Source organism: Dermacentor andersoni, chromosome 2 (assembly GCF_023375885.2).
Source record: "Dermacentor andersoni chromosome 2, qqDerAnde1_hic_scaffold, whole genome shotgun sequence".
Taxonomy (NCBI): Eukaryota; Metazoa; Arthropoda; class Arachnida; order Ixodida; family Ixodidae; genus Dermacentor; species Dermacentor andersoni.
This window is the reverse complement of record NC_092815.1, coordinates 31298324-31325946: the sequence shown is the minus strand read 5'-3', so window position 1 is coordinate 31325946 and position 27623 is coordinate 31298324. Positions and strand designations below refer to the sequence as shown.

Here is a 27623-nt window from a genome sequence, read left to right as displayed (position 1 = left end):
AAAATGGATTTCTCATGGTTATGCAAAATGTGAAACCTTTACATGTGAGACCTTTACATGTGAAACCTTTGGACTATGAATCAGAGAAGGGATGTCCACTGCTTGAAGAAATTAGTGCAGCTTGCATTATCTTGTGAAACGACCTAGTCTACCCAATGAGTGAAAAGTCATAGAGTGAAAGCATTCAGTGGCGAGTCTTATCAAACCAGGTAAACCCACATAAAAAGCTGTCAGCAATTTGAGACTTGTGTTATTGACCTCAATACATTGTAGTCTTCTCGAACCGAAAAGGACCATACTTTTACTCAAGCCAGACTGGATTCCAACCAGGTCTTGAACTTATGCAAGTTACTTGTTTGCTTTCTCACAGACTCGCAAGTCCAAGGGCTCTGGCGATGCTTCACCCTCCAAGTGAAATCATGTTACCATGTCAGTTTCTTAGCAGCACATCCTTGCTGATATGAGCCTCATGATCCTTGTTATTGCTGATTGTGTGGGTTTACCATACTTACCTGTGTATCATAACAACTATAACAATGTCTCTTGCCCTTAAACCTGCTTGCAGGCATCTTAGTGCTTGTGAAATGAGGTTGGTGCGTTTCATGGCCCAAAAGCTCAGTTTCTTTTTTGACTAGTTGCCTGCTGCCAGACCCACATTTACACAGTGGCAATTGGAAGAGGAGCCACTTGCTCTACCACTGAACAGGACACTCACATCCTAACAAAATATAAGCATGCATGAAGGATGCAACACAGGTACAAGTAAAACACTCTTAAAAACACTCTCTTCTTTATTTTAACAAAACTGATAGGCTCTTCTGTCATGGTGTCAAGTAAAAATATACAACTAGGTCAACAACAGATAAGTACAACCAGTTTGTACTGTGCACACATGGTAAATAGAGCTTTCTGTCTGCAAGTTTACCTATTAACCTACCGTGTATTGCTTGAATGAAATTTTTGTATCAGATAGATAACAATGCGTGCATTCAAACATGGTGTACACAGGCCAAAGTTGCTAGAAGCAAGAGCAAAATGTATTCAGTGCAGCTATTCAGAATGTTCCAATTGACATCTTTTTTTTCCCTCATATACAAATGTAATATCTACAGCTTTTTCACGTGCCCCTTGCGCCTATGGCTCGCAGTTTCATTGGCAATTAAAAATTTCATTTTGTTACTGCAAACTATTATGAGTCTGTACTACACACTACTATTACTCTCACTGCAGTCAAGGTGCTGCACTAAATGTTGGCATTAGTCAGTCGATATACATACTATCAAGAAATATATCTCTGGCAAAACCATTTATGCAAAAAAAAAAAGAAAGAAGGTTCAGGTAAGAAGCAATAAACATGCACCAGGTCTCTCACACACTGTTTAACTTGAAATAGAAAAATCACACAATCGATCACCAAATGGGTACACAAAGAGGAAACGATACACTTTTGAATAGGCAGTGCACACCCTTTTGCCACAGCATCTCAGCTAGGATGCCACTTGAAGGAACATTGTCTTTGACCAAGCTAATCTCTAAAGAAGCATTCGAGTGGAGGCTAAAACCCCTTCGTTTGCGCAAGTAAAATGACTAAAAAAATAAAGGCGACCCTTACAGGTGAGAAGGTCCCGTCACAAAATAAAAGCTGTGAGATTTATGCACGACTCTGACAAATTAAACCTCAGAGCAACGGAAATGCCACAAACCACTGATCACTAAAAGACACTAGAGCAACTACACCAAACAACACCTGTGGCCAACAGAGGTACTATGAGTCATCTGTTGTAAGAAGATGCGAAAATAACACAATTTCTCACTACATTTGCAGGGCACCCAGAACACTAAATAACCACAAGTTCTAGACAACTATGAACAGCATAAGTGCTGTTTCAGAAATACTAAGGTAGTGAACAACAACTGCTGCCGCAATTACACAAAGGAAAGCACCAAAGGGCAACCGGAGACCTTGGTAAAGACAAATGGACGGTGAAGCTGTACAAATTACATTGGCAAGTACAGACCTTCCAGCTTGGTAAAAAATAATAGATCCATGCTACAGGTCCAATGACTCGTCTGCAGCTTTTCAGCCTTTCATCATAGCTTTAATCCTTCCTTGAGGAACATTTTACACATCATCACCTTACTCACACGTCAGCCACATTTAGTGCCAACTAGGCCGAAGCAGACACTGTGAGAGCTATGCTTATGTCAACTGATAAAAGGATATGCAAGTTTACTTCTGTCCCTCACCGACATGTCAGCCACATTTAAGGAAAGCTAGGACAAAGCAGACACTCTGAGGGCTATGCTTACGTCAACAGATAAAAGGATATGCAAGTTTACATAACTGCAGAAAAGAGTTAACATGGGCATTTTTAAGCTGTCCTGCAACACTTATTGAACAAGGCAAACTATTTAGACCAGCCCACTCACCATATAATGTCATTGACAGCCAGCTCAACTACTTAGCATCCACATGCTGCAGAAAACACACAATGATGCCGAAAAGGTAGCTTGTTCTCTCTCATGGCTGTTTGAAATTCCTTGCCATAATTCAGGTCAAGGGGTGAGATAAACTGGTACAAAATAGTTATTAGTTAGAGCCCTCCAGACAACAGAAGAAACAATTGGGATAGATACTTCAAACACTTGAAGAAGGGTCAAAGCAGCAAACGAAAGAACAAAGTGTGCACCTATGCCTAATTGTAACTGAATGAGGCATGCAAGAGAGAAAATGAACTAAGAGTACACCATGACGACGTGTCACTGGGCAATGCATTGCTCTCACTAGCAGAGATTTGCAGCATCTAACATTCTGGAAGGCTTAGAAGGAGAGGAAAAGCCCTGAAGCCATGGTGAGCAGAGACATTATGCAACTCACTGCTTTGCTGATACAAAACACAGGGGAAAAAATTATTTCAAGAGGAAGTCTGCAAGACGACTGCCCTTTTATACCAAAGACATTGCATAATGAAGTTAAAATGTATTGCAGAGTCCTTTTCTGACTAAAATTCCCATAAAGTGCATTCATGATATTGCAGAGCCTGAATTAAAGGTATGGCAAAAATCAGAAGTATTTGCAATCAATGAAACATAAAGGATTACATCCTAGATTACAGAGAACAGAAACGGCATCCTAGTTTCTAATGCCAAAAGCAGATCAACAGAAATAACAAGGAGCTCTGTGACAGACCTAAAAGAACATATTCCTAATAACTGAATAAGCGCAAGATGCTACACTGCAGGTAAGGATATTCTTTAAAATGAGTATTTGCTATGCTCCTAATGACAGGATAACACAGTGCTGTAGTGGTGAAATGAAATGCGAACGGGAAAGTACAAGTTGAAAAGTAGAACACCTCTTATGAGTCATTACTTGAGAGTGCAATTTTGCACCACCCCAGTCATAGAAAGTGGTGTAGGCCCCGAAGCAAGCAAATAATTAGTCCTCATTTGTCGATGACAACACTTTTCAACAAAACTAAGGCTCTAACAGCAATTTCACCATCCAGTAATGTGCTTTCAATTATTCAATAAGGACTGCACCCACAACAGCATTTCTGCATCAATGGCCAAAGGGACCACAGGAAGTTTTAGGCTTCGCACACCCAAAGGTGGGGGACACAAACTGCTGGGCATACAAAAGAAAGCAGAAAGGTTTACAAAAGAACTTAATCAGAGCACCAAAGAATGCAAGCAGGGCACGGAGCTTTGGGTACGCAAAGACGCTTGGAACTGCGATAAACAGCTTTGCACTTAAAGAGAGTTAGCTTGCTGTTCTCTGGTAGCTTTCTCTGTGTCTGCTGAGATGCTAAAAGGTGTCACCATATAGGTGTCTTTCTTTTTTTCTTGAGAGGGGCTATAGGATCACACATGCTATAATATTTTGACGACTATGAAAATGTCATATACAGTCATTACCTTAGGTGGCGAAGTGTCTAGGCTTTTAAACCAACAGATAAAAAGCAACATGGCATTTGCCTGCTGCTAAACTAGTTGGCTTCTGCTTTGGACTGAACTTGATGCACTTATCCCTTTCAGTCCTAAGGAATCAATGGGTATTAAGAACTATTGAAGGTGGTTGGTTTTTAATCTCACCTATGTCATTTACGCAATCGTTAGGTATAAATGATATATGCAAAAACTCAGTGTATTCCATAAAACCAGTAGCTGCTCTTCGTTCAGACTATATTTGGGTAACCCCAAGTTTAAAGGGACCTTCCTCTGCATCAGCTCAAATACCAAAAAGTGCCCTTAGCATGCGGGCATGCACAGTTCCACACATTTCTCAACCAGCTTCTTTGTAAGCAGTAACATCTTCCATAGTTTTGATGTCTCATTTTTTTAAAGAAAGAACACTTGACTGAGTAACCACTGTTCTGGGAAAGCCCAAGAAAATCACAAGCAAGCTTTTACATCTTGCAAAGCCTCTCAACTAGACTTAACACAAGGAATGGTCTGCATGTACTACTCTACTTACCCACCTCGGTAAAATTCCACGTGTAAGAGCATGTGCAATAGCTGTGCCCATATTAACACCTGAAAGTTAGCAACACTTAGCAAATAACATTGATGCAGCCATGCAAGCATTTTTGTTCTTTACAGTGACTGGCACCATCTTACTCGATGGAAGCCGACACACAAGCAGCACCACTGACAACTTCACAAGTCCAGTAGTCAAGCAGTACTGTGACTAAAGTGCATCCGATAAAACTGTTTCTGCATGTAAGTCATAACATGCACTTCTTTGGCACGAGTGCACATGCCTCTGGCTCTTTCAAGAATGTTGACCACATGCTCTCAGTCACACTCCTTGCCAGTGCAGAAGCCCGCTTTTTTTTCTTCTTTACTCCTGAGATAATAAATCACAGCCATTCCTCTCTTCCAGCACACGTGCACCAGGAGGGCTGCTGCTCAACTGCCATGGTGTCCTGTCACTCACTGAAGCCCATCACTCACCATGGAAGGCAAATTCACAACCGCACGAAGTTCTGGCCGCCCTTCGTATGCTTTATGTTTCTGTTCTGACTACTCCAGGAGCCAAACTATTTTTCTCCTGAGACAAGAAATCACAGCTGTTTCTTTCCCGGCACATGCCACAAGAGCTGTTGCTTTGCTGGTGTCACGGTGCTGTCCCTGTCCAGCCCAAGACGCTGCGTAACCAGCGGACATGACGTACCACCAGCTCGTCTTGCCACTCGCCACAACCTGACAATCGATGCAGAAAGGCCTCCTCAGCTTCAGCCCAGTTACTGGCACCACGAGCCTTTTTGGCCTGTGTCTCCCCGTTGGTGGCAGTTGGATGAAGATGCCACAGGCAGAAGCGTCGATGCATCCAGATAGCTTCGTGGCCAGGGAACGAGAGGCAGAGCTCCTCACACAGGGCCAGCTCCTTAGACAGCAGTGGAATGCTTCCCACACGGCGCAACAGGTACTGCCGGTAATGGAAGCCGCTGCAGTCTGACACGTGACCACGGACCCACTCGCGTGTCAGTTGAATCTCAGATTCCAGCATCTGTGTGGATTGTAGAGAAATGCTCATATTAATTGTATGTCCTAGAACAAAGCTCATTCAGAGAAGGACGTGGCACTAGTGTCTATGTACTACATTCTTTCAGGAGCATTTCAACGCGCATGAAAATGGCAGGAACTAAATGTACCAGTGCAGTTTGGCTTGCGGCTTACTACACCCAATTTGACCATGGTTACGTGAATGTAACTAGTGAAAACAATATCACTACAACATAATGCTAAAGTGTCCTATATTATGCTTTAAGAATAGAGGATTGCAAATAGTACTTTTTGAGACCAAACAGAATACGAATCGAATAGTGCCAGAAGTATTAGCAAATTTCTGTCATGACACTGCACATTATGATGCATGGTTTATGGGAGCATGTATGGAGCATTCCAAGCACAATAAAGGAGTCCCAGCAAAGAGACTTGAAGCAATCAACAGCAGCCAAACAAGGTAGGCCGTAGCCTGAAGCCAATATTTAAACAAGAGAACTTATGTTTGCCAGGATAACAAGCACTTTCCTTGGCAGGATTTATATACAATTGCCGACCGATAATTCAGACTAGACGGGGACCATTAAATTGTCCGAATTATCAAGAGTCTGAATTACCAGATTCCCCGAATATAAGTGACTTTACTCCACAAGTGGCCGAGAAAGGTCTGGAGTATTCTCGGAATGTCATTTTCGGAGATACCTTCAAATTCAGGACTAGCGCAAGATGCACTGGCGTCTGCGAGTGACAACTAGCTTGGCACTGTGCGTAGCAAACTATCTTATCACAGTGTGGAAATGCTGCCACCTGTTCACACATTTGGTGCTAGTGACATGAAATATCATGAAAATTAAACGATCATCGAAGAATATGGTCCAAGTTGGTCAACGCCGTGTTGCTGCGAACTTGGCCTAGACATTCCATGGTCGTGATTTTCTAGCAATGCCTTTTATGCTATTCCTTTTCAGACTTTTTGCATTTTGTCAGTAGTAAGAGCGAAGCTCTGCACAAGTTATCAACAGAATTAGCTGGTCATGAGCAGTGGATGACAATGTGTCATGGAATAGAGTGGAATGCATCGCTACAATATCGCATCATGTGTGTCAAACATTGTCGTGCTGTCACTACAGATAGACGAAAGTACAACCAATTCATGCAGCAAATTTTCATTGGGAGCTACTAGATTGACTCGGCATCCCTAGTTTCAGTTCCGCAGAGCGCCAGTGACATAGCCAACGTCTATGCCAGTGGCTTCTCAAGACGAAAATATTGCTATTTTGTTTGACTCTATGTCTATGTTGGCACATGGTCATGTTGTCGGAGTCCGAATTATCACATGACACTCTGTAAGGTGCCCAAATTTTTGGTCATCCTTACACAATAAGTCTAGGGGGCTAGTGGCAGTGCTCCGAGCCTGTCCGAATAATCGACCCTGTCTGAATTATTGGTGTCTAAATAATCGGTTGTTGGCTGTAGTACAGTAGCCGACGCACTTCTTGGACTCTAAAAATTCGGACTTGTTGGATATTCCAGACTTCATAAATGCACTGTCAGGGTTCCCACAGGTCTAATGCATTTTTGACTTTTTGGTCGAATTTCAGTGCCAAAGTTTGATTTTCCGGACTAAATTGCTCGTTCCGAACCACGCTACCTGATCTTGGAGACCGCCATGTTGGATATTACACTGGCTTGGCTTCGAGTGACCCACTCTATAGCCTTCAAGATTGGGACATGCACGCGATGCCCAGGTCTTGGAGGCCATGCCCGCTCTTCCTTGGCCGACAAAATGCGCCAGGGGACGCCACTTTTTTTTTTCGGTCAGCACTATCGTCATAATCACTAAATGTGGGATCAGTTTTCTTTTTTCTTTCTTTATTGCTTCTTTAAGTTTCGGTTGCTAGGTTGCACATGGTGTCCAGAGAGTCGGTGTGTCTCAGAGACATCACGTCTTTGTGCGTGTTTGTGCGGCTTCGCATGTGTGTGATCAGCACACGTTTGTGCAGCATCACGTTTGTGTGATCAGCGCCACCTCCTGTGTCTTCACGAGAGCTGAGTGGTGTGAAGAAACATGGCTCGTTTGTTCGATCTCCATGGCAATCTCCCCCAACGGAGATCACCAATGCGGTGACGCTCTTGTCTACTGTATACAGAGACGACGTCACTCTTGTGCAAAACTAAGCAAATCTGATCGCCTCCAAGCGATGGCCTGCGCTCGAAGGCAGGGTATTATTAGGGATTTTCTAAAGCCGCTCTAAGCCTTGTAAATCGCATTTTTCTGACTGTTCGATTTTTCTTACTGTTTTTTGGTCCCGGCGAGATCTGGAATATCAGTCGGCTACTGTATACAGAGAGAAGAACAAATAAGCAGTTTGTTACAGTATAGAAGACTCTCCTTGGCATATATGGTCATCAGTTATCACAACTGGATTTAGAAAAACTTTAGAAAATCTTTAGACGAAAAGATTTAGTGTCTATCGAATGCAAGGGTCCGAGAAAACTGGAATAATGCAAGTATTATACTAATCCACAAAAAGGGAGACGTTAAAGAATTGAAAAACTATAGGCCCATTAGCTTACTCTCAGTATTATATAAAATATTAACCAAAATAATCTCTAATAGAATAAGGGCAATGCTGGACTTTAGTCAACCAAGGGAACAGGCTGGTTCGAGGAAGCGATACTCTACAATGGATCACATCCATGTCATTTATCAGGTTACCGAAAAATCTGCAGAGTATAATAAATTTCTCTGTATGGCTTTCATAGATTACGAAAAGGCATTTGATTCAGTAGAGATATCAACAGTCATAGCGGCATTACGTAATCAAGGAGTACAGAACGCTTACGTAAATAGTTTGGAAAATATCTACAGAGGTTCTACAGCTACTTTAATACTACACAAGAAAAGAAGGAAGATACCTATAAAGGGGTCAGACAGGGAGATACAATCTCTCTAATGCTATTCACTGCATGTTTGGAAGAAGTATTCAAGCTATTAAACTGGGAAGGCTTAGGAGTAAGGATTGATGGCAAATATCTCGGCAACCTTCAGTTTGCTGAGGACGTTGTTCTATTCAGCAACAATGCAGACGAGTTACAACAAATGATTGAGGACTTTAACAGAGAGCGAGTAAAAGTGCGGTTGAAGATTAATAAGCAGAAGAGAAAGATAATGATGAATAGCCGGGCAAGAGAACAAGAGTTCAGGATCGCCAGTCAGCCTCCAGAGTCTGTGAAGGAGTACATTTACTGAGGTCAACTAATCACAGGGAACCCTGATCATGAGAAGGAAATTCATAGAAGAATAAAAATGGGTTGGATCGCATATGGCAGACATTGTCAGCTCCTGATTGGAAGCTTAAAATTATCATTGAAAAGGAAGGTGTACAATCAGTGCATTTTACCGCTGCTGACATATGGGGCAGAGACTTGGAGATTGACAAAGAAGCTTGAGACCAAGTTAAGGACCGCGCAAAGAGCGATGGAACGAAGAATGCTAGGCATAATGTTAAGAGACAGAAAAAGAGCGGTTTGGAATAGAGAGCAAACGGGTATAGCTAATATTATATGGACATTAAGAGAAAGAAATGAAGCTGGGCAGGTCATGTAATGCGCAGGTTTGATAACTGTTGAACAATTAGGGTTACAGAATGGGTACCAAGAGAAGGGAAACGCAGTCGAGAACGGCAGAAGACTAGGTGGAGCGATGAAATTAGGAAATTTGCTGGCGCTAGTTGGAATCGGTTGGCGCAGTACAGGGGTAATTGGAGATCACAGGGAGAGGCCTTCGTTCTGCAGTGGATATAAAATAGACTGATGATGATGATGAAGATACAGCTGTTACAAAATGCGATATAAATTACAACAGGAAGTTCAAGTTAGCTATAAGCGAGTCATCATGAGTGCCTTTCTAATTTTATTTTTCAAGTAAGCAACAAGAACACTTGGGAGTTGCGAATGGAAAAATGGCTGTACACAAAATTCCTGCCTTCTTTTTCAACACATTGTTGAACATTTAAGGAACCACTAATGTTGCTTTGGTCTGAAACAACAAGGAGCATACGTGGTATATTAAACCGGCTCACCAAAAAGTAATTTGATTCTGTGATGCCCACTGTTTCAGATTCGCCCGCGTGGCGCGGGCGAATCTACCTTGCAATGACGGTGCAAACTGCACCACGCGCACCGCTGTTCGCGCCGACAGCACTTGTGGTTTCGGTGATCTGTGCGACAATACTCGCTGTAAACTGCGATATCTTAGCTTCATTTTTATTTTTCATTTTCTCCCTTTCAAATGTAAGAACCAGGACAGAAGCGAAATTATCTCACTAGAGGGGGATCGCGCAGTGTGGCCAAACGAGATATACGCGCCTGTCCATGGTGATGACTGGACGACACGCACTACATCTTCACTTAGGCTTGTGCCACGCTGTTCAAGTTTCATTTGATGCTGATAGTACAAGGAGCAAACCGAACGCTTTTGAACGAGACAGCTCATTCAGCAATAAAATTTCACACAGTAAAGAATAATCAATAGAATTGCAGTGCGAGTGGGACATAATTAGGCTATAACAAAACAGTATTTAACACATAGTTGCACATTAATAATGGGAAAGGCAATGACAAAAATAATACGCTATGTAGAGTTTGAAAAATGTGTTGTTAGAAGAAGCCAGAAATTTTCTTGGTCACTCTCATAAGCTATTGTGTTAGGAAAGTCGTTCCAAAGGCAAATGGCTCTTGGAAGAGCGGAGTAGTTGAATGAATTAGTCTTTTCGTAGATCTGCATAAGATTGAACCGATCGTACAGCCTTGTGACCTGTAATGAGGAGTTTCAAGAGGCAGAACTGATGGCACTGTATTATTGGCATATTTATGAAATAATGATAGCAGGGCTATATCATGACAATCATACAAAGGCTGTAGTGAGAGGTTGAGTTTAATTTAGTTATGTGTTTGTTATAGTCATAAGAACGTGAAATAAAAGAAGCAGCCCTATTATGAATAGATTCGAGCTTTTTCATTAAATATTCCTGATGGGGAGACCAGACAGATGCAGCATATTCAAGCTGAAGTTGAACAAATATTACATAACCTAGTTTACAAACATCTTTAGTAGAATTATGTAACTTGCAGCGTATGTGCCCTAATAATCTCTAAGAATTGGCGTATATGTATGCAGTGTGCGTTGACTACGAAAGAGTCAAAGTTAGGTTAACACGAAGATATTTATATTGAGCATGACGCAAAATAGTGATGTTATTTGATAAAAAATGTAGAATTAGTATGGTTGTGGATAAAAGAGACAATTTAACATTTAGAAACATTAAGCTTAACTAGCCAAATTTTACACCAAAGAGAAATAAGTTGTAGGTTATTTGGATGATTGTATGATCATGGTCCCCCTTAATGCAACGATAAAGAATGCAATCATCCATAAAACTGCACAAATATGCGGACGAAAGTTGTCACATTTTTGCTTCAGTCTTATATTTGATCACGTATAGTCGACAAACTGAAGTATCTTAAAACTATGTGAAAAGAATTCGAATTCACAAACAGCACTTATTCGATTGAAGGACCAAATCAAGTGGGACTATATTTAATTGTTTATTCGAAAGCTTTGGATACCGTATTTACTCACATAATGATCACACTTTTTTGTCAGAAAAAATTGACACAAATGCAGGGGTGCGGTCATTACGCAGGTTAAATTTCCCGCGAAAAGAAAAATTTTTCGCGTCCCGCATTTGCTGCGGGATGCGGGACACCAAAACAAAAATAGCGGCCGGCGGAGTAAGCTGAACGCGTCAAACACGATTTTTTTTTCTTCTTGTGAGTACATTACGTGCATTGAAACAGTTTCGTCTGTATGAGTAATGAATAATATCGTTAATATCAGCAAGTGAGCGGCAATAACGTAGCCATGTCCACTTTGAGGGGGCAGAAACAGATGGGCGCGCTTAGCTGCCAGTGACATAGAAACACATGGCGGGCATGCTGCGGAAACTGTGGCATCTGTCTTCACTGCTATCCTAATGCCGCACGTTTGCGCTAAGGGTGGGTGAATATCTTAGCTGTGTTACAAGCGTTGGCGTATGAATAAGGTATACTTTTAACATATCAGTGTAAACGTGGCTACTATCGTTGCCGCTCACGATTTGTTGCGTGCCCACGAGTGTAGATGAGAAGAATCGAAAGGCGTCTTTTATGGTGTTGACCACAACCATTATAGACCTTTTTCATGCTTACAAACAGAGTTCCTGGAAGACTTCCGGTTAAGCTGTCAGGAGCAACACAAGTTACATTGGCCTATAAACTTACAGGACCCTCCAGCTGGCACCAGCTTTGTTGGGGAGTTGGAGTATTTGACAATGAATTGTATTGTTAAGTGCAAGAAAAAAAAAAGCCCGCACCTGAGTTCGACGCATTGCACACATTATTTTATCTGAAAACATCAAGAATATGAGACTGCAGTGTAGTATGCGGCAAAATAGTTCTTTTTTTTTGGCTAACATGACTCTCGTAAATGGCTGACCGGAAGTTCTCTGGGGTCATGAACGCAGTGCTGCCACATTGCGGATGAAAAAGGTCTATAAAGCCTACACATAATAAAGGCAAGTTTGGTTGTACCTCTTTTTGTCATGGAAGTGCAGAAAGTGATGAAAGTAATGAAATGAGGCATCTACTCAAGAATGTTTGGTGCGTGCAGACCGCTTGGTTTGTCTTGAACATTCGACAGATGGTAAGCACGATCATTATTAGCTAGACTTGGCACACAACATATCGCTGCGGCAAGTTCGGGGTGCGATCATTGCACAGGAAATTTAAAAAATCGCATTTTGACGACAAAATTCAGGGGTGCGATCATTACGCGAGTGCGATCTTTATGCGAGTAAATACGGTACTCACACGCTATCCATGAATATACAGTCGAACCTCGATAGATCGAACAGCATGATGATCGGGAAATAGTTTGATATGGCCAGAATTCAATATACTATAAAATCGTGTAAAAAAATGTGTAAAAAACCTTATGCACATCAATCAATGAACCAATGATCAGGGATCGTTGTTCGAGCGCACGTTCGGTTGTGCCGCACACAACTGGCCTAGGCTGCGTCAACTTCATCAGCCGAGAGCGCACGGTTGATTGCACTGCATGTAGGCTGCGCCTATTTCATCAGCCACACAAAGTCGGCGCGGTCTAGGCCAGTCGCGCGTGGCGCAACTGAATGCATGTTTCGAACAACAATTCTCGATCGCGCCCCAATTATGGCACAGTTAATACTCACTTAAAGCTTCATACAAAGTACCATAAAAATCCGCGCATAATACAAACCTGCATATAGTACGAGGTTAAATTTTTGGGACGCGAAATGGAAAAAAAGTTTTATTCACAAATACGAGTTAGGAAAACTCAAGGAAAGCATTTATTTAAATTGCACTCCACACTTCAATCACCATCTTCCTGAGCTGCGCTCTCTCCAGATAGTTCGTTGTCGGACATATCTTCCCAGAGGTACTCATCCTCTGTGCCATCGAGCGCGTTCAAGATGCCGCACTTCATGAATGTGCGACGCACAAGGTCTTCTGGTATGCTGACCCATGTGTCCACAATCCACTTGTATAGCGAGGCTGGCGAAGCCCGCTTCAGCCACCCGGTCGGCGTCACTGCAGGTCCACCTGAACGCATCCAATCTGCGTAACACCGCCTGACCGCGTCCTTGAACGGCTTGTTCACACAAACATCTAACGGCTGCAGCTGATACGTCATCCCACCTGGGATAATGACGAGTTCAGTGCCGGATTCTCGCAACAGCCTTTTCACCGAGTCGGCCAAATGGCAACGAAATGCGTCCAGCATGAGGATAGACAGGAACAACAACAGTGCGCCTGGCCGCCTACACTAGACGGACTTTATCAAGTTGAGCACAATATTTTCATTCATCCAGCCTTTCTCATGGCATCTCACGACCACATTTTTTGGCAGCTCCTCACCTTTAGGCACTGTTTTTCCCTTGAAGATGACATAGTGCCGGAGCTTGCGTCTGTCTGCCGTGCACAACATGACGGTAACTCGTGTTGTCTCGTTGCCAGTGGACCGGACATAAACTTGTTTAGAGCCCTTCTCGTGCATGGTGAGGGGCGATGGCATGTCCAGATAAACCGACGTTTGGTCAGCATTGCCAATTTACCCTAGCTGGAAGTTCTTGGACTTCTGCATCAAAATAATGTGGCGCTGGAAAGCCACAAGTAGCTCTTTGAACGATTCAGGCAGCTTTTGCAAAATCGAAGTTCGGCGGCGTAAGGAAAATCAAGCATGGCACATGTAGCGATAAATCCAGTGCTTGCTTGCCTTGAAGGCGGAGCTCGGTAGCCCTCTTTCTCTTGCAAGCTTCTTAGCTTTTGCCTGCATAAGCTCCATGCTCACAGCTAGATGTGCGGCTCGCTGTTGGCTTAAGAACTCCGTCAGGGTGAGTTTGATTTCCGGGAATGTCCCACTCTTCGAGCCGCGAAAGCTTCTTCGCGTTCCGCTGCACGCGCAAAGGGCTTCCTTCTGTCGACGCCACCCACGAATGCTTCCCTCGTTGACGCCAAACTGCCTCCCAGCCGCACTGTTGCTGATGTCCTGTGCAGCTAAAATAACCTTTCTCTTGAAAGCAGCCGAGTACTGTTTTTGTGGTCCGGACATCTTGATCCTTCAATGCGGAATAAAAAAGATGCACTTCGCGAAGCGTGTTTTGCACGTGTGCTGCCAAAGTGCGTACTCAACAATCAAGAAATGATGCTGTAGTCAGGCAGCAATAACAAAACCAAGCCATAGCCACACAGCAATAAGGAAGCCAAGTCGTAGCCACGCAGCAATAACGAAGTCAAGCCATAGCCACGCAGCAATAACAAAACCAAAACTTCTAGCCCAAATTTCTGACCTAAATTTTTGTTTGGATCTGCATATAGTACGAAGCGAAAATTTGGGACGCTAATAATAGGAAAAAAGAAAACTCGTATTATACGCGGGTTTTTATGGTATTTATTTATTTGCCTGACACTACTGCAGCAGCTTCTTATTTGCAGCCGCGTGCTTAAACACGGAGTCCTCAACCTAGTATAAGAGATGCACAAGCGATAAGCCGGTAGCAACGTAGAAGGGCGAAAGCAGCTACAGCCTCAGTTGAAGTCAGGAGCAGGGAACATCAGCGCTTGTGGGATCAACTTCGGCACCGTCTTCGTTTGGCCGCTACTTCTGCTGCGGTCTCCCCATCCGTCAATCGAAGCATCTTGAAACAGTGTGAATAACAAAGTATGAAGTGGCGTCTGCCAAGGCCTCTATAAGTGAGCGTAGTGAAGGTGTGCTGTCACACGTCTTTGCAGATGCAAACCTGGCCTGGCTAGTTCGACAATGTCAACGACATTGTCGAACTAGCCAGGCTGCCTCGTGTGTACGCTGCTACGTTCAAATGGCACCCTCGGCGCGATCGATGTGTGCAGCTATAGTGCGAAGCAGTCAGGAATGCCCATATCGCCACCGCTACCTTCGAGGGTGTTGCGGGAAAGCTCGCCACCTGTCAACAGAGTGCACGTGGTCTAGGGTGGCGGAGTTCGATATATGCATTTTATGTCCGACCCCGTTGGAAATAAAAAAATTTTAAATACATGTGATTTTCCAGGTGATATAGAAAGTGTTCAATATATGCAATAATTCGATATATCCGTGTTCGATTTATCGATGTTTGACTATATTTTATCATTAGAAACATCACAAGGGATGTAAAGCACTGCAAAGTTACAGGATTCTGAGTTTTTCCTCACAATTGACAACTGTCTGTTCATTTTTAGCTTACACAATAATGGCTGGCTGAGTTCAGTTTTAATGTCATTTAACCAAAGACTTCATTGATAATAGAAGAGCATCATGATGCAAAGACAGAGACATGGCATAAGCAGGCACTGCACTAGGTCTCTAATGGTATGTGAGAACTACAGAACATGAACAGTGCATGCTACTGCAAAAGTATAGTACAGAAAAATGTGTTCATGCATCACATAGACTTACAAAACAAAAAAAAATTCAAGATAACAAACATGATACTATATTTCCTTCTATAATGCTCGTACTCATATACACGTAATGAAAATTCTGTCACTATGGGTGACAATCAAAAATGTGACCTTAATTTATTATACAGCAGCACAATACCACCACCATTAAGTCACTGCGACGGACTGATTATAACTGTTTTCACTGCATTTTCTTTATGGTACTGTATTTCAGAGTTACCACATAAATTTTACAGTTCACACAAAGCTTTACTGGAACAGGAACCACTGTACTGTTAACGTTAATGGGTAATGACCAGTAAAGCTGAGCACAGTCATTCCGAAGGCACAACTGTGTCTTTATCCCAAGACTCATTAACTGCTGTCTTATACTTGAATTTGTTCACTCTCACTAATAGGAAAATCATAAACTCACAAGAGGGTTGCCATGAACAAAGGTATCCATAAGCCATATCCTGTATGTCCAGGCATAGTAGTTGCACCTGTACTTTTCGGCAGCCAGGAGGCACACCTTGAGCTCCTCTTGTAGAATGTTGTTGGCGCGGTCAGTGGTGTAGCTTCGTAGGTTATGTTGCATAAGCCATCGCCTGGAATAGTCATGTCCAAAGAGCCGAAGAGTTAGCTCAGCCGTACTCATTGCACAACAGACAATGTGCGACATTCAAGATGCAAGCTTCCCTACTGAAAAGGAGACATTGTGCAAAAGCTTGAAAGAAAGCAACGAGCTGGAGTTCCAAGTGTCAAGAGCAAAAAAAAGGGAGTACCACACTGGTACATGCCAGTTATACTGGTACATGCTATTTCGCTGCATCTTTTGGAGCAGCCAAAAAATTCACTTGGAGCAATATAGTGGACTTTCGTAGCAGGTTTATCAAAGTGATTGCAAACTATATTATATGGAGCTCTTACAGTAGGCAAGCCATGTGAAGATAGCAAGGGGGTCACTGGTTTATAAACTCAATCCAAACACAAACAATGACCCCCCCCCCCCCCCTTTGCCCCACCCTTCTTCAATGTCCTTGCTATGGACTGCGACGAAGCGGGGGCACCTAAGATGCACCTAAAAAGCCACTTCAGTGGCTTAGAAAAGCACAGAAGCAGTTGGAAGTGTTCCATGCAGACTTTGGAGGCATTCTGATAACCTTCACTGTGATCTCAGTGCTATAAATGTATCATTTAAGACAGAGCGCTCTGTAAAGAGGGATGCTGATAATACAGCAGAGCCTAATGCGTAGGTGCACTCTCCTTCTTTAGCTTTCTAAATAAGATTGACTTTCTTCTTTTTTTTTTGTTGCCGCAATGCCATTACCTACATATTATAAAAGCCCTCTAAACATTGGTAATTTTGATAAAACCATTGCTATCTACGCAAATAGTTATGTGCATGTGTAGTTTGTGTGCTTTGGCATACGCAACTTTTGCAAACGAGTAGAGCTGGCTAATAACATGTTTTTTTATTATTATTTCATGGTTCGGTATATATGTTTACATTAAACACCTGAGTGATCAATTCTAGGTCAACTTCATTATGTTTGATTCTTCAAGAAAGCTTTCATTCCGAGATATTCATCATCATATTTCACACTGAGTAGGTTATTTTTGCATTCATATATATAGGTCCGAGCCTAGACAGACCTCTCCCCCCCTCAAATCCCCAATTGATGCAGCTTATTGTCAGGAAATACCAATTGAAAGAGGGCAGTAGCGCAGCTATCACCTCTGCAAGGCTTCTAGGCTGGCATGCTACATAATGACCTACGTCACAAGATGGGTTCGTCTTTGCGTCGGGACTTTAGCTTTTGAATGTCAAAATTAACATACTGCGTGTCATACTTGATGATATAAACAGACATTGACAGATTTTTCAAATCTCTCACAAAAACATTTGTACGATCGTGCAAGCAGTCCAAAAATGATTTTAATTCTTTCTACAATGCCAGCATTATGATATATTTATGTAATTTTGCCCTGTGCTGTGCTTCACTGATATACCCCCTACTTGAAACACTGCGACAGCTTTTGCACCTCAGGAACGGTGCTCTCACTCGTCGTGCAACCTTTGACTCTTCAATGCTGTCAGATTAGGCTGTGAAGCGTGACTTCAGTTTGGAGCTTTCGCCATTCCTTCCAGTAAGTGCAAAAACAAACTTCACAAAAGCTTTCGCAGTTGTTGCTGGCGCATTGCCCGTGGACGCAATTTCAGCTTTCGGTGACCATCTAGCCCATGATCTCACACTCCCAGTCATCAAAGAAGTTTACTGGTCCGAACACATTGGAGGCAACTTTGTTGCGATGACCTGCCACACGCCGCCACATCAGCTGGCAGCGAATTTTTGTCACAGCCATGCAATGAAGCTAGTCCTAAACAGCGGCATTTCGTCAGTATCCAGCGGCAAAAGTTGCTGGTTTGATGCAGAGTCGACCGCAATCTTAGTAACGGCCATATGGCATTCTTAAAGCCGCGTAATCGACTTGCCATAAAAAATGGAGGATAGTCACAAATTGAATAACGTAAAAATTGTTCCCGGCCGCCATGTCTGCGAGATTGCGCATGTCATATTTGAAAAATCAAGCGAGACCCCATACGACATCCGAAACTTCGGTCACTGTTTTAGATTGATTATAGAAGATGAGCGTAGGGTCTGGCACGGTGCCAGTATAATCGCTCGTAGTACAATCCATGCTTAATTCGGAAAGGCTTGACTCGGCCCACCGCAAAGCAAAAACTGCCGCAGGTCTAAGCACGTAATGCCAATTTCAATGGTGAGGAGAAACAGCACTCGAGGACTATAGTTCCATTTTTGAAAGCCTTTTTATATATTGCTGAAATATAGCAAGACCTAGCAGGGTTCGCCTCTCAGCACAGTTCGGCGCAATTGGTGCATCACTGTGTTCACAGTGAACCTATTTTGTGCGTGAACTGCACCATACTGCTGACAGCATCCTGGCCACGATGTAAGAATATGAGAGGCGTATGAAGTGGCCTCCAAGCGAGAAAGAAGACTTGCTAATGTGGGCGCTCTTTGGCACGGATGGCGAGGGAGAGCAGGGGACACCTGTCAGGTCCTGCTGGCTTTGCGTATGTACATGAGAAAAGCACGCCAGAGCACAACAACTAATAAAACATGCCCCAAAGCTTATCTTTCTTCTTTTTTTTGTTTCTTCAATTCTTCTCTTTTTTTTTTTATGGGCTGAGAAAAACATCGAAGTGAACGTAGGTGTGTATAAATTGGCATCAAAAAGCATATAGGTATCTGGGTGGCTGCTGCACTGAGCAGTTTGTAATATGTTAAATTACCTCCTTAAATAATAATGACAATCGTGAAATGAAGCTGCAAACACAAATTCAAAGCAGCAAAATGAGCACCAAAAAGCAGCAAGCTGCTGCAAGATGAAGCAAAGGACGCTTTGTGCAATTATTTATGCGAAGATGTCTTTATTTTTGGGGGGACTGTAGCAGTATCCATGGCACTTTCACTTTTTTGCATTCTATAGTGGCTCCCGCAGCTTAAACACCTCGAAGGAGTCTGGTTGACAGTTATCGATATTTAGGTTTAATCCCATAGGCTATCCTGCATTGTTGTGTAGATTTGAACGCCTCCACACTGGGAATCCCGCATTCACTGTTGTGGATGTGTTGGCTCAAATGTCTTGTTTACTTATGAATAATTAAGTGCCCACAATCAACTCAGTGGCAAATTTTTATTTTGGCTAGCCACCTACGCATCCAACCATGCATGGTTACTCAAGCAGCTTTTGGGAAAGTGAGCCTGTCATTGTGAAGTTGTGCACATGTAGCAATTGGTCTCGCAGCTCACTGTACACCATTATAAACAAAACAGAATGACAGCCTGGCATTGTCGGGCCATGACTTCGAAACATGTATGCATGCATGTATGGTGACAATGGATACTGGCAGTAGGTGTGGCCTGTGCGAAATCTTTCTTTCTTTAACGTAATATTAGAGTTAATATATTTAATATTTCTATACCGTAATATTAGAGTCACACATATTTGATGATCAAAACGCGGCCCTCGCTCATTTCGCTCTTTCCTTCGCTAAGCTTCGTTGGTCGGCTGCTTGCTGCTCCTAGGCGAGTGCTCCTCCAACTGTCATGTGACATATGTCATCGCCAACACACTTTTCAAAACGCTGTCCACTTCCGGTTACCGTGACTCCGCGATTCATGGCTACCCACCGTTGCCGCCATGCCGGCCCATGCTCCTGCGAAACGTGCTGCTATAGACCCTGTGTTGCACGCACATGTAGAAAGGCTCGCCAGTCGGTGCTTTTGCAGCCAAGCACCACAACCAGATTCCTTTTAGCCATCACAATATACTGTCGGACTGTTCGTGCATCTAATCACAATGCTAAGCACGACTGCATTGGAATGCAAGCGATTTGGCACTTGTGTTACAGGCCATAGTTACCGATTTGCAAGTGCACGCAAGCGAGCAACCTTACGAGGAAGAGCAGGGAGCACATGTGCCGGCTAGTAGACTAACCGGAAGTCGTAGGTTCTTGTTCGACCAATTGACAGCGTCTGCTCCTAGTGACATCACAACGAGTGCTGGGGATACCGGGAAGGCCCGAAGAGGAGCATGGGATTGTTTTGTAATTTTGTGGCGTGCCCGCGGCGTGCAGTGCTGCCACATTTACCATTATTGATCGTGATGGCATTCTGAACACAATGCATGTGTTTGCTTGCATTGCTTAAAAAATATCGGAGGTGGTTTGGGGCCCTTTAATTACTGACAGAATTCTTGCAGGCTTTTGTTCACTAACACTTACTGGCAAGCTGCTACCCACCTAGGAATCTACACAGTAATTGTTTTCCACTGAAACGGAGAAATCCTAATTTAGAAACTTTTGAAATTTAGCAAAGTTTATCCCTTCAGGCATGGTTTTTGTTGATGAACGTTCGGATGTACATCATTTTAAAGCAAATATTCTAAATCTCATTTCAATATTTCAACTCCCATTTACTCATGACATTATGGTAATGTAGCGCATTTGGTATGATGCCCGCTTCAAGAAGCGAGCAATTTTGACGGCCGAGAGTGTGGGAAACTTTGCTATGACTCGGCGGCTCGACGTCAACGAATCAACGATTCATGGATGGCAAGACCAACGGAAGGCCCTCGATAATCTGAGGCCGACCGGAAGGGCTCTGTGAACCTTGTAGTGGCCTGGTAGTGTCCCCAACTGAAATGGTTTTGCAACCTCTTAAGAAGTACTTAAATCTCAAATAAGCTCGAAGATGATGTGATTCTCGGGTGATCACTTTTGGACATAGTTTCGCTTTCGCGAGGCTTGGCTCGTCCCGCCACTGATCCCCTCAAAGTATACGGCTGACAGCACTCTTGGCACTGATAGCAAGCTTGCACAGCGCCAAAAACACTTGTCGGGGACACTTTCAGTGACAAGTCACGCAAAATTTCGCAAAAGTGAACCTATCTCTGAAAAGGATCGCCCAAGAGAACTTGTTTGCTAATTGTGATTTCTTGAATAAAGGTCCCATTTCTTTTTCCTTTCATCTCGTGTTACATTCACGGTTTTATTCTATCTTTTATTTCGCTTGACTGGAAAGTCGACCCTCGCGTTACAATCGTGGTTGCGTTACATTAGAGTAAATACGGTATTTAAGCATAAGAGACCTGTGTTGTTACATGTGGTTTACATACCAGTATGCTCCTTCAACATGTTTCGTGTTATCAATATCTTAGTGTCACTCCTGATCTAACATGAAAAGCACACATCAACAAAGTAATAATTAATAGTGCTAATCGAATGTTAGGACACCTACCTGCGTCAAAATTTTTGTAAATTCCCAGCTACACAAAAATTGCTTCTATACAAAATATTTGTCCGCTCTAAATTGAAGTATGCCACTACTACTTGGGATCTAATCACATTAACTTAAATAATTCCCTTGAACTGGTTCAGAATAATGTGACTCATTTTATTATAGCTAACTATTGTCACACAGCTAGTGTAACATCGATGAAAGTCAGTTTATCATTGTCCCATTTATCACTAATTGTAAAAGCTTTTCATTTACACATGTTTCATAGGGTCTACTATATCAGCATTCTTTACAGGTGGAACTCTTCACTGTGCCTACATACCATTCATGGCAAGTTGACCATAACTAAGTTGGGTGTGGGACCTGTTGTACAAACACCTTTTTGGATTCTTTGAATTAGCACACATCACAATACTGGAACTGCCTGCCCACTAACATGCTTCTATCATGGATTATAGCTTGTTAAGACGTTTGTTCATATTATTACATTGCAATGGATGTACCCTATGACCATTTTTTTTCTGTTAGTATACTTTCTTTTCTTTCTCTTTGCATATTTATTCTTTTATGGTTGTTTTCACTTTCTTCTTGTTCTATTTCACTTCATTATAAATTTTTGTCGTGATCATCTCGCATCATTCTTACTTATATCATATACAACTTGCCATATTTTTGCCATTGTTTGATAATCTGTAGGCCGCAACCCCTTGCATTCTTGTGCTTGAGGACAAATGAAATAAATAAATTAATTAATTAATCACTGTATGCCTCTGAAGAAACAAATTGTTAGGCAACAGAAAACCCTGACTGTGAGAGGTCCACTAGTACAGTACAACTAAATGTCAAAGATGATGCTGAAACCACTTGATTACATCTGTGTAAACAAACATGTAGTCAGGCCAATGCTTGCTGATTTCATCTGCAATGCACAGCAGTGAACCTCTCGGTGACTAGGCTTACCTGTGCGAGAACACTTCTGAACACTTAGGCTTTCGCGTCAAGACAAGCTGAGAAAACTTCAGCTCCTCTTGAAATGTTGTCTGCTTGCACAAGAAGAGCTCCTTCCTAAAAGACAGAAAGCACTTAATTACCTCACCAAGTACATGGCTCCGGCACAAGATCAATGCATATAATGAAACTGTGTGTCCCACCTGATATTCCAGGCCAACTGTACATCTGGGTTTATGAGAATAATTATTCTTGACCATCCAAGAACGATATCTTTTTCTGTAAAAATGCAAATTGCATTCGTTAGAAGTCAAGCATACATGCCAGAGATGACAACATGATCCACTCATTTTGTCTGGTTATAAATACTCGCTTACTTTTGAACATAAGTTACATTTGACAGCGATGCAGCCCTACGTTATACCTTGTAAATAAAATAATAAAGCTGTTACTGCAAGTGCTATGCATGTTGAAACAGAGATCATAACAATTAAGGACAAACCCATGCCCGATTAAGGGAAGCTTAGCTCAGACGGTCATACAGAGATCAGAAACAGGATACCAAACTGGAACTGAATCGAAAACAACAGCAAAATTATATAATGTGCAAACCTGAACTGAACCAGAATGTTACAATTTCTTTTCATTCCCACACAATCAAAAATAAGGGAAGCAGAAGAATTTTCATTTCATGTCGGCCACCTTCTCTGTTCCTGTTCATCTATGCCTTGCCTGCACTTGTGGTTAAACCATGCCCCTTTATTTGTAAATACACGAGGGCTTGCTGATATTTTAAAAGCGGTTGCACTTTTATTGAAGTTTTTAATGTCACTTGTAAGGATGCAGGCATTTCACTCACGGGCGTGACCTGAAATAATATTCCAGTAGTGAGGGGCCTACACACTCATTGAAATTAATCACTTTCTAGCTAGACTTTTGGAGCTGTTCAACATTGGCCAGCCTCCATCACTAATTATATTTCTAACTTCACAATTGGCTGGCATCTGCTCTTATGAACAATTATTGTGTAATAACCTTTTCGTGAATGTGGCCATTGAGTTTCTGTACAAAATAACTTTATGCTGTTCTCCTGTAATTAGTATACTCACGTTATGCAAACAAACATAAATCAGTTCAAATCACCTTCAACTGCCATTAGTTTCCTCTGAAGTTTCACAGGAACTGAACTGTTTTTACAGAAATGGAAAAAGTTTCAGCTGGACACTAAACAGAACACAGCGATCTAGCAAGTCACAACTCATAAAAACTGGAGAGCGTGAAACAAATAATGTGAAATAACAATAGTGCGGCATCTTATGAAAATATATACACTCTTAAGCTGTCTATCTTGCTTAACTCAAATCAGTCTTGGACTTTTTGTTATTTTTAGAAGTTCTTAATTGGTTTGACACAAACCAATTCAAAGCTTTCATTTAGTTTAGTTGTTTTTTACTTTCCAGTAGGAGTGTGCAAATATGAAAATTTTCAAATACGAATACATAGCTTCAAATATTGAATTGAATATCATATAATGATATGCACATGCATTTATTAACAAGTTGGGATAATTTCTTATGTTGGAACATTGCAATTGCATTACCAATGTTAAAAGGTTACACTAGTACACTAAGACATTGGGTATTTTGCTCATGTTAGCTTGGAAAATGTAGTAATTCCCACTAGCTGTATGTGCCAGCCTGTGCCTTACTATACCACATCAAATGCCCGTAAACTCGGAGGAATTTGAACCTGTGCCAACTGTCACACATCGCACTCGCTGTCAAGCAATAAGCTCAGAATTTGGGAGTGATGCTGCAATAAAAAAATAATAATAAAAAAATTCACCAATGATTACGATGTTCTCTAATGCAAAACTTGCTGCATGCATGTATTATTTAGCAATATATTGGTTGGCGCAGACAGTCTCTCTCATGCGGCACGTTGCAAATGGAGCGAAGTGTGCCGTGATTGTCTCGCTAATCAGGAGATCGCGAGAGGAAGAGCGTGGGTAATGTGTGGGCACGATTCACAGCAGCTGCCACAGACAACCTCCGCTCATGCAGTGCTTTATTACAAACAAACGACACATGCTACTTTTACGCCATATCGTAGCATAGTCGCCGCAAAGCCCCTCGTGCGTGGCGCTATGCTTTTATTCTCACACTTTCGCTCTACCCTCCTCCTCCGCTTTCCTCCTTGTGCTCTCTTCGCTGTCACCGCTTTTTTCATCCCCTGCTGCGCTCTGCGTTCGCTCTAACCTTTTGCTGTGCTCATTCGTTCGGTTAAGAGGTAGGACACCGACGCTCGCCGCAGGAACGGGTGCCTAAAAGCTCCAGAAAGTGCACCTTCGCCGTCAGCAAACCCGTGCCCCTTGCTAATGAGAGGCTGGCTCTGCCACGAAATTTAGATGTTTAGTGGCCAAGTGTGCTTTACAGTCGAAATTTCACTAGCAGCACAAAATTGTCACAAAATTCGGCACAAAATCGCCCCAATATTCTTAGATTAGATAGAAACGAATGGTAAGAACCGTGTTTGGTCCCACACGGCCAGAAATATATTCTATTTGATTTGAATATTCGTATCCAACCGAATATTAGAACATTTTTGAAAATATTGCCCTACAATCTCATATGTTATAAATGCAACTAATCTTTGGCAAATATAATATCATGAAAGGAAACTTGTCATCCACCAGAACGTAGCACACAGCTACAAAGGAAACTCATAGAAGTTTCTCAGAAAGAAAGCTTCGTAGTTGAGGAAAAATTCATGCTGGATTGGGACAAAATTTACGTTGAGGGATTCTGTGGAAACGATTTGCCAAATATCATATGTAATTGATGCTTGATGCAAACTGACCTTGTATTTTCAGGTAGCCGATTTTATTTAGGGTTCTAAAGAAGGAAGCATTACAATGTGGCTAATGCAAGTGTATATCTCTTCCACAGACCCACAATACCACTTTTAGCCCCCACCAGTACAGTTTCCTGGATTATTATTTGTATAAGTCACCTGATTACCTGGTACTAATTTTGTGCTGGCTGACTGCCAGCGCAAGATGCTACAGTGGCGCACAGCTATACCATGCGTATTGCACTGATTGCACTACCTGCATGCAGTGTGTGCGACATCTGTTGTGTAAGTGAAGCAGCATCCAGTGGGCACAATAGGCATGAGGTAAGAACCACATGCAACAGTACGTCTGCAGTTACCATTGTCATTGGCTGAACAATGGGAACATAAATAAAACAGGCATGAAAAAAAAAACTTGTGGTCCATAAAGATGCTACAGTTACATATTTCATTATAACTGCCATTGAAAGAAATTATCTGTTACTTATAGTATAGTGGATGGCCTAAATATTCACATCAATTGACTGTAGAGTATGTTTAATGCAGGACTCTGTATGGTAAATGTATAGGGCGTCCCAGCTAACATTAGCCAAGCTGTTCATTGAAAAAAAGGATGAAAAATAAACATGGTGCAGATATAGACTTATGGTGCTCGGTTTCAGGCCTCTGATGACTGAACACTGTAGGTTTTATAAATGTATCTTGCAACGTGTTTTTCAAATCTTGTTCTTTTTTTTCATTGAACAGCTTAGCAACATTATGGTAGATGGATACATGGTAGATGCAATCTGTAGAAAAGGTGCCAGTGATTAAAGTTCTGTGGGAAAGTGCACCGTTCAAAAGAATGGTACTTTTCGTAGCTAGATTTATCAAAGGTTCCAGCAATTCAACAAGAAAGGCCAAACACTCTCATGCTTTTACACGAACTTTACACTTTACAGATCTTCAGTACAGACAATAATTTGAAATGTCCCTGTTGAGTGCAAGTAGACCTGACAGTGGAACACCTTTTATTGTGAGAAAATATGGCTCTCTAATTATTTTGACTGCAGATTTCTGCATTGATCATACTCAAAAGACCAAACATTAGTCAGCAGCTAGGTAAAAACCACAGTATATTTGCAGCTAACATTTCTTGAATGTAAATGAAACTTGGCAGTGCTTCTAGCTGCATGAGAAAGGTGGTCACACAAATGTACACAGCACATCTCTCACTATCTCATTGCATACCTTCTATAAAAAAAGAAAGAAAAAAGCTTTTTTTTTTCTGGGCTCCAATAAATTGTCACAGACTTTTGTGCTATGCGTCATCATGTAAGTGCAAAAATACTCACCGTGCCTTGCAATGTTGTTGCGTGCTTCAATCAGCTTTGTGTATGCATAACTATACACATGAGGAACGCACCAACTTCCAAGAGCCAAATGACCATCCACGCACACCACAGGACTACGATTGCACGACGAGTTGCTTACTGGCACCACATCGAACTCCTTCCTGTCGACATAATAAGCATTTGTTGGTTTACGGTCACTTAGTGTGGAACCACAGAGCACGACGACCAATTTTGTTAAGACAACCAAGACAGGTTTCACATGGTTATATGTATGAACATGAAACGTGGGAATACGTTCCAACGTTGAGATGCATGCAGCACATACACAAATGGTTCCTTCTTGAAGACGTTTCCGAGATCTTGCAAAATGCGCTCGGCCAGTGATTCACTTTCCATGGTTGCCATGAGCCTGTGGTGAAAGAAAGTGATAGGAGGCACATTAAAGAAACCAACAAGATGTTTCTGAGCAGCAGCGCAAACAGCAGGGGCTTTTGTCGACATTCTATCAGAGCGTTTTGCGAATGCAACATAACACGATTTTACTGAACGCTTTTTTACGGTGAGGAACAAAAATTACTGCGAACAACAAGGCGCAAACCAAGCGTTATATTTGCTAGAGCAGACTGCACAAGTGCCCGAACCAAAAGCCGCACCTGGCAACACCTTACGCGATTGCTTGCGATCGACACAGAGGACTGTAACATTAATGACACAGACTATAAACGTTAGTTCTACCTGTGCGATGCTTTCGTATTTGGAGCTCCTGCGAAGACGTAGCCTCGATTATTCACCACCTTAGGCACCGAGCCATGCCAAGAGGGACCTTGCAGTCGTCTTGTAAGCGACAAGCCCTTGAAAATGTGCGATATATGAGGGCAAAAACGAAATAACTGTCATTACAAGACTTGGTTTCCCATCAGCTGCGTCCCAGGATGCCGCTACGGGAACCCAGTGCGGCAAATTAGAGCTCGTTCAAGTCAATCTGGTGTATTAGCGAGGGCTCAAGTCCCGTTGCTACCCATTTCTTGTTTATTTTTTCGTGTTCAAGTCAAGCTGCCGGTGTCGAAGCCGTTGGCGAAGCCGGCGAGCAATCCAGCGAAGCGCACCTAAT

At 42.3% G+C, this 27623-nt stretch overlaps 1 protein-coding gene across 1 annotated transcript; it reads right to left on the bottom strand.

Annotated features, from left to right (window-relative positions):
• Positions 1 to 768: 768 nt before the first annotated feature.
• temp (protein prenyltransferase alpha subunit repeat-containing protein tempura) lies at positions 769 to 27582 on the bottom strand. Its single transcript, XM_050189569.2, has 7 exons — positions 27248 to 27582; positions 26838 to 26921; positions 26513 to 26673; positions 22529 to 22604; positions 22338 to 22442; positions 15986 to 16157; positions 769 to 5512 (listed from the first exon to the last, which is right to left on the bottom strand). Exons 2-7 carry the CDS (start codon positions 26915 to 26917, stop codon positions 5120 to 5122), a joined length of 987 nt encoding a protein of 328 aa, XP_050045526.1. The 5' UTR covers positions 26918 to 26921; positions 27248 to 27582; the 3' UTR covers positions 769 to 5119.
• Between the last annotated feature and the right edge of the window lie 41 nt (positions 27583 to 27623).